This window comes from Carettochelys insculpta, chromosome 2 (assembly GCF_033958435.1).
Source record: "Carettochelys insculpta isolate YL-2023 chromosome 2, ASM3395843v1, whole genome shotgun sequence".
NCBI classification, from domain to species: domain Eukaryota; kingdom Metazoa; phylum Chordata; order Testudines; family Carettochelyidae; genus Carettochelys; species Carettochelys insculpta.
The window spans coordinates 83,118,799-83,132,321 of record NC_134138.1 but is presented as its reverse complement, the minus strand read 5'-3'; the positions used below and the strand labels follow the sequence as shown (position 1 = coordinate 83,132,321).

General features: G+C 41.1%; 1 protein-coding gene across 2 annotated transcripts; it reads left to right on the top strand.

Annotated features, from left to right (window-relative positions):
* The first annotated feature begins 101 nt into the window (after window positions 1–101).
* On the top strand, window positions 102–13,124 carry RNF138 (ring finger protein 138). 2 transcript variants are annotated; one of them, XM_074987232.1, is made up of 9 exons: window positions 104–473; window positions 810–936; window positions 1,987–2,152; window positions 4,225–4,340; window positions 6,066–6,137; window positions 7,479–7,584; window positions 8,417–8,524; window positions 9,570–9,641; window positions 11,399–13,124. In XM_074987232.1, the coding sequence occupies exons 2-8, from the start codon at window positions 830–832 to the stop codon at window positions 9,636–9,638; spliced, it is 744 nt and encodes a 247-aa protein (XP_074843333.1). In that variant the 5' UTR covers window positions 104–473; window positions 810–829; the 3' UTR covers window positions 9,639–9,641; window positions 11,399–13,124. The 2 variants fall into 2 exon arrangements, with proteins under 2 accessions (XP_074843334.1, XP_074843333.1); XM_074987233.1 differs by lacking the exon at window positions 8,417–8,524 and having other exon boundaries at window positions 102–473.
* The last annotated feature ends 399 nt before the right edge of the window (window positions 13,125–13,523 follow it).

Below are 13,523 nucleotides of genomic sequence, written 5' to 3'. Positions count from 1 at the left end.
GAGCAAGGGCTCCGCTCCGGGGGGCGGGCGACAACGGCGCATGCACACCCCCGCCCGCCCGCCCGCCCGTAAGAAGCAGAGGGGGGGCGATACGCTCCTCCCCACCCCCCGCCAGCGCAAGTCCCACTCCCGCGGGACAGGGCTGCCCGCCCCCGGCGAGAGGCGCAAACGGCAGGGGCCGCCCCGGGCCCGGAACTGGAGGCGCAAGGGAAGCTCGAGGCCTGGAAGCGGCGGCAGGGGGCTGGACAGGCGGACGCTGCGCGGGGCGGGGCCGGCCGCAGGGGCCAGGCGGCGGAGGGGGGCGCTTGTTGTTTCCTAACAATCCCGCCGGGCCCTGCGGGAGGAAATCGCCATGGAAACCCGGCCCGGCCGCTGCGGCGGCGGCTCCGGCTGCGGCATGGAGGCCGCCGGGGCTTGCGGCTGAGAGACCCGGAGACACCGGAGCGGCGGCCCCGCCCTGGGGCTCCCGCCAGGTACCGCAGGCCGCACTCTGGGCCCAGCAGCGGGAGGGCGGGGCGAGAGAGGGCGACGGACAGCAGGGCCTGTGCGGGGGAGAGACCGATCCCTTCCTGAGGCGAGGCCCGGCCCGGCCTCCGCCTCCGCCTCCTCCCTGCCCGGGTGTCAGGCCCCCACTGCCGCCGCCTGTCCTGCGTAGTACGGGAGCCTCTGCCCCAGCCGCCCCGGCCCTTCCCCTTAGTGCCCTAGGGACCTGGCGAGGGGCAGAGGGCGCGGGCCGGTTCCCGCACCCGGTCGAGCCGCCTGGTTCCTCCAGTGCGTGACCTCCTCCCCCACCCCCGTTACTCCCACAGAGCGGTCCCGACTCACAGCCATGGCGGAGGAACCTGCCGCTGTTTGTTTCAATGAAGAGGATTTTTACTGCCCGGTGTGCCAGGAAGTGTTCAAAACGCCCGTGAGGACAGTAACGTGCCAGCACGTGTAGGTATCTGCGGCCCCGGCCTTCCTCTCTAGCAGGCCCTGACCTCCAGCCTCCTGCGAAGCATCCCCTGCTCCTTTTGTTTCTTCTCCCAGCTATCCAGCTCTTGGCCTGGGAGCAGTGGAACACGTACAGGAAAACTTTACAAAACTTTTAAGCGATCTTTTAGTGCACTGTGTTCATCACAAGCCTCTGTCCAATGCTGAACTTATATTGTGTAGGAGGAGTTTCAGGGCTTTCCATATCTTCATGTGTAGTGAATGAGAACCAACAGGTGAAAAATGGTCTTTTAAAAAAAAAAAAAAAGAGTCCCCTGCCTGCATTACTGATATCGTACATAATTAGAAGTGACTGAATTTTACAAATCTTCTTTAATACTTTAATTTTGGCTGTTCTCTCAGGTTGGAAAATGGAAGAGTTTCATTTTCTAGCTGATATTCAGAATGCTGCAAAAATGGTATGTTACTACTGAGAACTGTTTTGTTACAAATTTGTGGAAACCACCTCAGAACTTTTCCTCTGAAAACCAACACAGAATAATTAAAAAGAATGCTGTTGGTATGTGGGCGTTACGGGGGATCAAAAAAACAACTTGAAATTTATGAGAGCAGTTACATGAGTGAAAGTCCGTAGTATTGGGCTGTTTTACTACTGGTCAGGCAATGAATTGGAACATCTGATAATTTCCACAGTGTCACCTGTTGAGTATCTCATAAATGACCATTGAAATAATACGACTCAGGTGTACTGGAAGTACAGTCTCTATATAAAATGAATTGCGGAACGTTTCATAACTTCAATTCAGTAGTATGTTTCTACAGTAAATTTACCTCTTGATCTATAGTATTTTTATGAATATTTTTGTATAATCGCTGCAGATTTGGCCAGTGACCCTTAACCTGCAGAACTTTTTGCTGGTTCAAGACCTGATTCTGATGTTTTTATTATAAATAGTAACAAAGCTACTCAACTATCCATGATGCTGAAGTAGTAAATGTTGAGCTATCCTACTTTTATTTTACTAATTTATGTTTGTATTAATTTTGAATTAGGTTTTGCAGGAAATGTTTCCTTACAGCACTCAGAGAAAGTGGAACACATTGTCCTCTTTGCCGGGGCACTGTGACTAAAAAAGAAAGATCGTGTCCCAGAAGGGCCCTAGATGTTGAGAACAACATGAAGAAGCTTTGTGGGGGCTGTAGATGCTGTGAAAAACAGGTGGAGTAAACATAAAAGTTATATATTTGTGACAAGCTTCCTTACTTAGAGCCTCATCCTTCATGCTGTATGTGTCATTCATGCCAAGTGCTTAAAGACTGTAGTACCTTGCAACATTGAGCCCCAAGTGATGCAGTTGTGCATACACATGCATCTCAGTAGAATATGGTCTGCAGCTATCAAACAAATTGAGAGATCAGAGTAAAGTGGCTGCTGACATTAAGTTGCCTTGTAAGAAAGTTTCAATTCTTTTACTAAGTGACAAATTGATAGTGCTCTCCATAAGTTAAAATAATTGAGAGGAATAAATAAAAAGAATTCTAAAACAGGGTAAGAGAATGTGGATAACTATGACAATCAGAAAGGGGAAGCAACTAGAAAATATATTGAAGAGCTCGTAACGTGCTCTATTTTTTAAAAACGCAGTAGAAGAGCACAAAAAAAAGCAAAAAGCCAAAAACGCATCCAGTAAACACTATATCGTATTATTTAATCTCTCTGTTTTTACTGTGGTAAAGATTATTAATGTTCAGAACACTGTGGGTGGAATCCTGGCCCGGTTGAGGTCAATAGGGCTATATCTATATGGTGATTGCTACTTCAGGATGAAAATGTATCCCAAAATAGCAATGCTGCAGCTTTTCCCCACCCTTGAAATAACACTGCCATTTTCAGCATGGTATTCTAGTTCCAGTGGGAGGTAAAAGAGCTTTTGTAATAGCCACTTATTCCGAACATTGGTGCTGTTTGGATGGCACAAAGTTTGGAATAAAGGAATTCTGAATTAAGCAATTTGCGTGGCGCAAATTGTGTAAATTATTTAAAAAATAACTCGCCATTTAGACATGACCCAGGAGTCCTGGCTTAAATGAAGGCAAGATTTCATCCAGTAAGTTTTGTTCATGAAGCCTATGAGTCCAAAAAGTATTGATGTTACCCTCACTCACTCTTGGGTCTCTGGGGATTGTGTGAGATCCTTCATTGGTAATGCTGAGTTTGCTGCTTTGTTACTCATGATCTCCATTAAAATGAAATAAGATGAGGGAATTGTGTAAACACTGCAGTTAATAAATACAGTAAACCCCCAAAATACGCTATTTAGAGTTGTGTTTAACTTGCGTTAACACGAGTTAAGCGCAACTCATAGCCTCTCTGTGTCTGTCTGCCCACCCAGCTCCCCCAGCTGGGGGGAACCAGGAAGAAGCTGTATCTGGCTCCCAGAGTGATGGGTAGCTCCACACCGCTAGTGGGAGTCAGTAAACTGACGGGCAATGTGCTGACCGGCAGTATTCATACAAACACCTCACTGTGGGAGCCAGGAAACTGACCAGCACCTAAGTAACTGTCTCCTGTGAGTGGGAGGAGCTGGAGGTTGGATCCCAGCTCCCCACACTCACAGCACACTGGAAACTGACCAGCACAGCAGTTTCCTGGCTCCTGAGTCACGTGACAATTCAGCTTACATAGAGCTTTCCAAGAACACAACCTCTGTGTAAATCGGGGCTCTACTGTATAAAACCAAATGCTATTTACACTGAGTTGCAAACTGGTAGGCTGTATAACAAAGTGGCTTCCATATATAACTGAACATACTAGCTGTGAAAATTAATGTGATGTTAAAACCTTTGGATGTTTTTTCTAATCCTTCCGTAGCTATCCTGCTCTCACTTCCTTCTATGACGCTCTTTATGGAGACAGTATCTTGTTTGAGGATTAGAGCCCCTGAAAATGTTAGTTCAAGGCGTAACTGATGGCATAAGCGGCAAGAGAGCTTGCATCACAAAATAAGAAATTACTATGTTGGGGAAGGGTGTATTTACAACAAATGAATACCCCGTAATACCTTTTATATCAAGAGCTGGATATAATGGCTAATGCTTTATTAAGTGTTATATGGTTAGATGGAGTAGATACAGAATGTACTATTAAAGCTGCATTAGAAGAGGAATTAGAATTGTTATACAGGATTATTCTATTTTCCTTTCTTGCATGCTTTGTTGGCAGGAGTAATTCTCTTTCCAGATGTTCTAGTTATGCTATAAAATCTAAATGGCTTGAAATTTAATTTACAGGTTAGGTTTTCTCGCATGAGACACCACTATAAAACATGCAAGAAGTATCAGGATGAATATGGTGTTTCTTCTATTATTCCAAACTTTCAGATTTCCCAAGATTCAACAGGAAACAGGTAATTAGAGTATTTCGTGTATGACTCAGATAATTATTTTGTGAAAATAGTTTTTCTAAGGCACATTTTCTTTTGGTGAACAATGTTGTCTAAGTTTTTTTTGTTGCAAACATTAATTTTCTCTAGAAATATCCCTTAGATCCTGTTCTTTATTCTTCAGTATGGCATTTAGAAAAGCACTCTACAGAATGTTTTTAAATGACTTCTAGAACCTTCCCTAAAGTTTGTATAGTGTGATAGTACCTTCAGCTGGAATTTTTTTTTTTTTTGGCCTTAACAGCAGTTGAGGTAATTGCTGTGTCACAGGACTGATTGCTATTCAGTTTAAAGAAGGTTTGTTTGTGTGTTTTTTTTTCCTGATTCTTGTTAATATGAATAAGAGGTCACTTAGCCTTCTCTTGTTTCAAAATGGTGCTTTCTTCTGTTTAGGATTTTATCTTCAGATTTAATTCTATTTGATAGTACTGAAAATGAATAATAGCCCTGTGGCATCTTTACAGTTTGGTTTATAAATTATAACCAGATGCCATTTATCCTAAGTAACCCATTTTACCAGTACCAGAGTATAAACCCATAGCAGGCATTCATAATTCACATGCAGTTTAATAGCTAGTTATGCATACTGGGTAGCTTTGTTTGTCACCATGTATTTTTAGTAGTTCAACCAGTTCGAGAGAAAAATCTATTTGAGTTTCAAATCAGTCTATGGTAAAGAAAGCGCAATATATGGAAGTGGACTCAAACACTGGCATTTTCCATAACTGTCATGGTGCCCTGAATTGTTTGAGTTGGAAAAAATATTTTGGATGTTGTGACTGCACACCAAACATACAAATTGTAGGAGGATATATTTATAAACATATTCTTAGGGGTCATTCACATAGCTGAAGAATTTGGTCTGGTTTAGTTGAAGGTAAGTGGTCAGAATTTGCATTTAAAGAAAGTATTCTCACTTTTAACATACAGTATGAAGTATCTAGTTGTGTGTACAAACTGCAAAAACTCATTTCCATAGTTTCAAATTATGGAGGATTTATGCCTTTAACTACTGTTCTAAAATATCATCCTGAGCAAACAGCTGCCTAATGCCTTTTAGAAAATACCCCATCTTTATTTACACAGTCCATACTGTATTTTGAGCCATTTGTCCTCTTCACGCCCCTTTCTCCTTGCCCCAAATTCACTCTTGCTATTGAATGGATAAGTATATACTAAACACCTTTTTCTTACTAAATTAGTTTGCATTCTAATAAAGCTAATCATGGTAACCAAGTGAAGAATAATGTCTTGGCACAAAAGAAATTATTTTGTAATGTTATATACAGTAAAAGCTGTGTTATCCAGCACTCAGGTAGCCAGCATGCTCTGTTAAGTGGCATCTGGAGGTGATGGCAGACTGGCACTGGCTCCCCTACAAGAGCCGGAGGCCACAGGACCAGTTGAGTGGGGCTGGCTGCTAGTTGCCTGGCTGGGGCCATTGGTAGGGTGGCAGAGTAGGGCCGGCAGCCTCACTCCAATAACCAACACATTGATTATCCAGCAACCCCCATTCCCAGAGGTTGATGGATAATACAACTTTTACTGTGTATGAAATATATATAAAATGTATTTGCAGTTAAGTGGGCTTAGGTGATTTCTTTTAAAATAAGAAAATCTATGTGTTTTGGTGCCTGGTATTTAAATACAAATTAATATTGTATACTTTGTCAAACATTTTACCTAAAGTAATAGGAGTGATACATCTACATCTGATAATGGAGAGATGGCTAATCTTCTGACACTTCAGGGAGAAGTAAGGTAAGAGTCTTCTATTCAGTATTGTAAAAATGATTAAGTTGTCCATGTTTAGTTCTGGATATATTTCCAGTAGCAAGAAGACAATTCAGATTTCTCACAGGAGTCTGACAAAAAGTCTTTAAAAAAGATTGGATTAATGTACATGGAAATTTACCAGTTAGGATCTGGTGCTTTTGTTGTTTCTTACTGGAAGAATCTCCAGATTGCGTTGTATGGCCTCAATTTAAAAAAAAAAAAAAAAAAAGGACAGAAGAATTGTCTCAACTTTCTAGCTTAATACAATACATTTTGACACACACATGTCACTTTGCTTGAAGTTTGCAGTTTAGCAAAGTGGCATCAGAACAGGGAGGTTAACGATTAACCAGTAAGCCTCATCCTAAATGGATGAGGCCTACTGGTTATGATTAACTTGTAGGGTCTGGAGCAGCCCTGGGAGTGGCATGTGCAGGGGATTGCCCCAGCCCCAAGAGGCTCCCGCAGTTTGGGGGTGCTCCAGCATGGCCGGAGCAGCCCTCATCTGCTCTGGCCTAGACGCAGTGGGGACAGGCACTGGGGTGGCTGCTCAAGCGTTACCTGGCTTGAGCGTCCCCAGAGTGCCAGGTATGGCAGCTGCTCTGGCCTGGCTGGAGCGCCCCTATCTGTGGAGTTCCCAGGCTGGGCACTGTGGACGGAGCAGCTCTGGCTATGCCAGTGCATGCCCCACCCATAGCAGTGCTGCAGGTAAGAGATGCTGCAGATCTGGTCTCCAGCTTGCTGTGGGCTGGGGTGTTCCAGACGAGGAGCAGCTGCCCCAGGGCCTGCCTGTTTAATGGTTAACTGGTTAAAACTAACTTTTAATGCAGGGGTCAGCAATCTCCGGCAGGGGTGCCAAGAGTGGCACAAAAGCCAATTTTCATTGGCATGTGAGATGGGAGCTCAGCCCTGCTCTTCTGCCTCCCCCATGCAGCTGGGAGCTTGCTCAAAACCTGTGCACTAACAAAAGACCAGCTAATGTTACCAACTACCACCTAAATGCTAAAGCTCTGTATCTCAGTGTATTTACTAATGCAGGTGTTGTAAGTAGGAGAGTTAGTAACTTTTAAAAGTATCACTGGCGCTCCAACCATAGAGGTCAAAAGGTCAAATTTCAGCACTTGGCCTCAGAAAGGTTACTGACTGCAGCTTAATGGGTTAACTCGTTAAGCGGGATTTTATATCCCTACATCAGTCTTTTTCATAAGTAGTCAAAATAAAGGAAATGACAAAATGTCAGCAGATATTCTCTTTCTCTCTCTGTCTCATATCTCTTAAATTTTGTTTTAATGGATCCATTTAATATTGTATAATTTCCATTTCCAGCGCACATCCCACATTCAAATGCCCTCTCTGTCAGGAAGCCAACTTCACCCGGCAGCGCCTACTGGATCATTGTAACAGCAGACACCTTTATCAGATAGTTCCTGTAGTAAGTATACTTATGTATTTTCAGTGTAAGCATCTTAAAGTTCCCTTATGTTAATTATTTAGATTAACGGGGGCGGGGTTAATTCTGTGGAGGCTTATATTTTCAAACAAGCATTATGCTCTGAGAAGAGATTTACATTTACGACTCTGTGGTTAAGTTGCAGGAGGTTTCATTCAAAACTATTTCCCTAGTAATCGTAACTTCTCTTAGTTTACTTCAGTCATAACGTATTTGCTTTTTCTTTGTCATGTCAGTTTCAATTGTTATGTTGAGTTGAAATGTAAAGGGTTCCAGTTTTAGAGCTTGATGCTTTTATCTTCTGTTCTGGTTACTAGAATTGCTGTGTTTTATATAAGCATTGTTAATTATGAAGTTAATTTGTCTTGTAGACAGATATTATATATGAAACCTAAATTGCCAAAAACCAAATGATAAGAAGTGAAAGATTTTTCACGTGTATTCTGTGTAGTCAGTTTCACTATTTCCTCTGTGTGGTTACCTAGTTGTACAAGTTGTATGCAAGACACAGACCAACCTCAGCGGGATTGAAGGGAGAACAGTGTTTTTAAAATAGAGGACATTTTTATTTAAAAACAAATTCACAGGAGGGTTTACAGACAGATGAACTAAACTTCAAGTTGACAGTCTTAAAAGTTAGTAATTTTTCCTGAAAATTGTAAATTGTGTAATATTCAACATGTTGCTTATATAAACTACTATTACATTCATTTTTAATGGCGGATAAGTATCAAATTAAGGTTTTACATAGAATACACAAGACGATGTGTACTTATTGGCTGATACTTTTTTTTATAATTTTTTTCAAATTTAGATTTGTCCAATTTGTATGTCTCTCCCTTGGGCAGATCCTAGTCAGGTTACTAGAAATCTTGTTAGTCATCTAAATCTAAGACACCAGTTTGACTATGGAGAATTTGTGGTAAGCATTTTTCCTTTTTTCTTGCTTTTCAAATAAATGGGGAATGTTTTCTCTCTGAAGAAAAGTGCCAAATTGGCTTCTGTGGCTGCAGAGCTCACAGAAGATTTGCAACTTTCACATGTTTAGCTGCTGTGCTACCTGCTACCTAGCAATAGTTCTGTCACTTCTAAATTGTTGTCTATACCAGTGATTCTCAGACTCTGGGTCGGAACCCCAAAGTGGGTTGCAGCCCCATTTAATGGTGTCTCCAGGGCCAATATTAGACTTGCTGGGACCCACATGTGAAGCTGAAGTCTGTGCTCCATCCCTAGCCCCATGGAGCTTGGGCTGTGGCTCCCTCTTCCTCTCTCCCCAACCCCAGGTGCTGGGGCTCCAGCTGCAGCCCCTTCCCAGGTTCATTTAGTAAATTTTTGTTAGAAGAGTATCACTGTGCAATGAACTTTTGAGAACCCTAGTCTGCACCGTAAGCAGTAACTGCCATTGGTCACACATGCAGCTAAATCATGCTGAAACCCAACTTGCATTTGTGAGCTTTTTGCACAAAATTAATTTCAACCTTGCACAGCTGCTTAAGACTATGCTATTCCCAAGGGAAGTGTGACATACTCCAGACTGCCACCTTTATGGTGTCTGTTGCTTTGCCAGCCAAGAGAGAGAACAATCAGAGGCCTTGGACATATGGTTTTAGGGTGCACTTTTGATGTCCTAATGGTATATGGGCTGACTGAAAACCCCCTCATAATTACATGGGAGAAAATCCCTCTCCGTAGCTACGCAAGAGTTCACAATAGAATCTAGCCAGGGAGAGATGGACTGGGTTCATTAGGCTAAAGAGTTCTTTTCATCTGCTTGCATATCTGTTTGATATCTGTGTAAGACGTAGTACTGAATTCTTAGCCAACCTTCTTGATGCTTATGTGTAACACAAGGAATTCTCCATTCAAATGCCATTTAAAATACCACATGCAGGTAACAAGAGTGGAACTGAGTTTGATAAGCCTACAGCATTTGTCAGTTTTTGATCAAATGTCTTTATTGTATTTAGAATCTTCATCTTGATGAAGAAACCCAGTACCAAAATGCTGTTGAAGAATCTTGTCACGTGAATATTTAAAGTGTAGGTCCTCTGCATCTCACTGCATTCAGAGGGAAAAGCTACATGAATTCAATCAGTAATCTGGAATGTATATTAATAAAAAGGGAATTCAGTATATAACTTTTTCAGGTTAAGTATCTTTTCCAAGAACAAGAGGTTTTTAAAATGGTTTTCGATTAGACAAAAATGCAGTACCTTTTATTACTAGATTTTGTAATGCTACATAATTGATGCTACAACTGTTGGAAAGATGTAAAGTCATTTTACTGAAAACAGTTATTTTACTGTAAGTAGGGACTGTGCTGGAGCTTTCACTGTTGTCTTTTGATTTCTGCATAAATGTTCATGGTTTTGTTGATCTTGCAGTTATATTTTTGTTAATGCCAAATTGGAAATGGGGCAGAATCAGATGCAAAGTTGCTGTGTTGCACTTTGCTTTTGATAGTCAGGGTTTCATTTGTAAAATTATATCCTTGATAGAATATTTGTAAGTAACTTTTGTTTAAAGCTGAAGTGACGTTTTTACTAATACTGTTTTAACAATAAAAGTGAGACTGGCCAATTTGGAAAGTTGAGATAGTTGTTTTCAATAGTACAGTATTTTAGAGCACATCTTATAGCATCTTCTCTTAAGAAGGAATGCTGGATTCCACAAAATACTGTGGGAAATTACTTTTATTTTGTTATTTCTCTGCTCTACAACTGAAACAGGACATCTCACTTCCTGGGCTGAGGTTCCAAGAGCGCCTCCCACACCCACAGCAAACTGGTAGGGAGAGGAAGTGCTTTGTGTCACTTGGGCTGGGTCTACACTAGCACCCCCTTTTGAAAGGGGGATGCTAATGAAACACTTCAGGATATGCTAATGAGGCACTGCAATGAATATGCAGTGCGTCATTAGCATAGTGGCGGTCGCAGCACTTCAAAAGTGCTACTTCGATTTCGTGCGGCTCATCTACACGGGGTCCTTTTTGAAAGGACCCTGCACACTTCAAAATCCCCTTATTCCTATAACCAAATAGGAATAAGGGGATTTTGAAGTGTGCAGGGTCCTTCCGAAAAGGACACTGTGTAGATGAGCCACACGCGATTGAAAGTGGCTCTTTTGAAGTGTCGCAGCTGCCATTATGCTAATGAGGTGGTGCATATTCATTTCAGCGCCTCATTAGCATCCCCCTTTTGCAAGGGGGCTACTAGTGTAGACCCAGCCTTGATGGTATGCCCTGTGAATGGTTCAAAGGTAACTGGCAAAAAAAAAAAAGTCTCTTTTTCATATATGTAAAGGCCAGAGTGTTATGTTTTTATTTTTCTTGTTAGTTTCATTAGAAATCTAGGTTATGTCTACCCTGTTTTTCATGGAAGATCTTAAACTTGAAAAATATAGGATTAGGACATAATTGGTATCAAGGCATCAATATCAGTCATTATTTAAAATATTAGCATGTGTTGTAAATCTGAATAAACAATTGAAAGGGAAAAAAATCATGCTTAAAAGATTCACTACCTCCATACCTTATATTAAGGTTGCAACTGTTGGTTTTCTAGTTCTCCTTCAAACTAAGTTTCCAGCAGAACAGGGAAGGCAAAACTTCATATTCTCACAATTTTAAAAACACAAGCAGCTTTTATTAATGTATGGGTCTCTGTATATAAAAACAAAACCCTATTCTGTTGCCTTGTACATCCCTTAAGAAGTGGCTTTACTGGCTATTTGTAGAATTGCCAGTACTGAGACAAATAGGAGGTTTTCTAACTAGAGTAATCTGTCTTTTAACCAGCATTCAAACAACCGGACTTCTCTATTAACTGATGTTTGTTGCGACCAGAGGCTCCTATGTTCTCCCACCCACAGCAGCTCCCTGCATGGCGCAGCCATGGACAAGTTACCCACAGTGGCTTCCCATGTGGCACAGCCATGCTCAAGCAGCCCAGAGCAGCTCCCACAGTGGCTCCCCACGTGGTGCAGAGCTCCACCCAGAGCATTTGGAACTTCTCACATATCCGGCATATTGGAATATCTTGCAGCCTCCCAGTCCTGGGGCTGCCGGATATCAAAGCGCTTACTGTAGTCAATTGAGACATAGTGTGTTTTCCCCTAAACCATTATCTCTGTCATTACTGTACATGGTGGTTGTATTCATAAAAAAGAGTATACCCAAGAATTTAGCGATCTGAGTAATGGTATTGTCTAAGCGCTAAAAAAAAAATTTGTGGTACCCAACTCATTTGTGCCTTTGGAAAATCTTCAAAAGGCATTTGATTCTATTTCCAAACAAAGTAATCTGGAGAATGCGTTTTCCTTAAATGAGTAATGTTCTGAATCTATCCAGACTAGATTGTATGTAAAGACCAGAATCTACAGTGTAAGGATTTTCAAAATTGAAAACAAATTTTGTGGCCTGTTCACAAGTGGGTTGGGTGAAAGAGGACGGTATAGAGAGCTGTGATGCTGAGTGTATACTAATGATTAGAAATGTTTGTTCTTCTTGAAATTATGAACAGCTATTACTCTCTCTCTACTGGAGGCTTAAAAATTGCAAAAATGTGGAGGAATGGGCTATTTGATAGATCCCCCTAATGGTCTAGCCTGTTTTACAGTAATCCTAAACAAAATGTGAGGATGAGGGAATATGTTTCAGGGTATTCTACTGCTAAAAGTGGTAATTTTTGTTTTTAAAATAAAACCTCATACTATGCTAATTTTTCTACTGTGAACTCTTAAAATTCATTTTTTCAAAATGTAGTTGTTAGTCAGGGTCACCAAAATACTGATACAGTGGGGATGGCAATAAATGCCTGTAACAAGTACAGGTCGTTCTGAATGATTCTGAGTTCAATGCCTACTTGACTCTTAACAAGTCTTTTCAACTACCTGAAGGTGTCTTGAGAACTGTAGTTTAAATTACTTATGTTTTAAAACACTAACTCAGAAACTAAAATCCTACTACTCTTACAGCAATAATTAATACTTCACATTTGATGGAATTATTGAAATAAAATTTTAGTAGTTTAATGTTTTGAGAGTTGAATACATATTTTAAAAAAATTAATCTTTTTGCAGTATGTTACCAGGAGTTTAATCTTTGAACAGTAATGTTTGTTGATTGCATTCTATTTTGTGTATTTTAAATGCAATATAAAAATCCGTAATGCCTGCGATGTTTTACCATTTTTTCATATGTTAAACTGTATATTGGCAAATCTTTGTCTAGTTTAAGGTTTATACTTTTACTATGGTGAGACAAACCCAATTACATGTTTTAGATAACTGATGGATGCCAAGGAAATAAGCAGTTTGGTCAGATATTATGCTTGCCATTGTCGTTCTTTTCAGGAGACTGTTTTCATGGTGAGTGGTGATTGCACTAAAGTGTGCAGATTTTATTGGAAGCATGCTGTTGAAAAACCCTTTTAACAACACATTTTAATGTACTGATGTTGAACACACTGTCTGATGTTTGAATTGTACCTTTTTGGTTTTCTATTAAAATACTTTATTTTCTATGTGTCTTCTCTCTCTAACATGGAGGATCTTGTCATAAGGCTGTTGATTAGAACCAGTTCCCTTGACCCTACTTCGTCCGTTGAGATTCTAATTCTGAAACTCTGTACATACTTCTGGTGGCATTAACCATTTAGATGATAAATCTTTAAACGTATATTACTCTTAGACTCTGTCCTGTGAGCTACTTAATATTAGTTTGGCCTCCTGACCCTTTTTGAGCTGGTAACTTCCAATATAGTGACAGAGGCTATATGTTATTCATTCTTCTTGGAAGCTAGAAGCACAAGACTGGTTTGGGCAGTGCAGAAAGGAGCAGGCTGCCAAGACCATTGCAGATTCAGCTACAGGTATCTCATGGGTTGTCACCAGGAAAAGCAGATGATGTTAAAGGGAGTGGC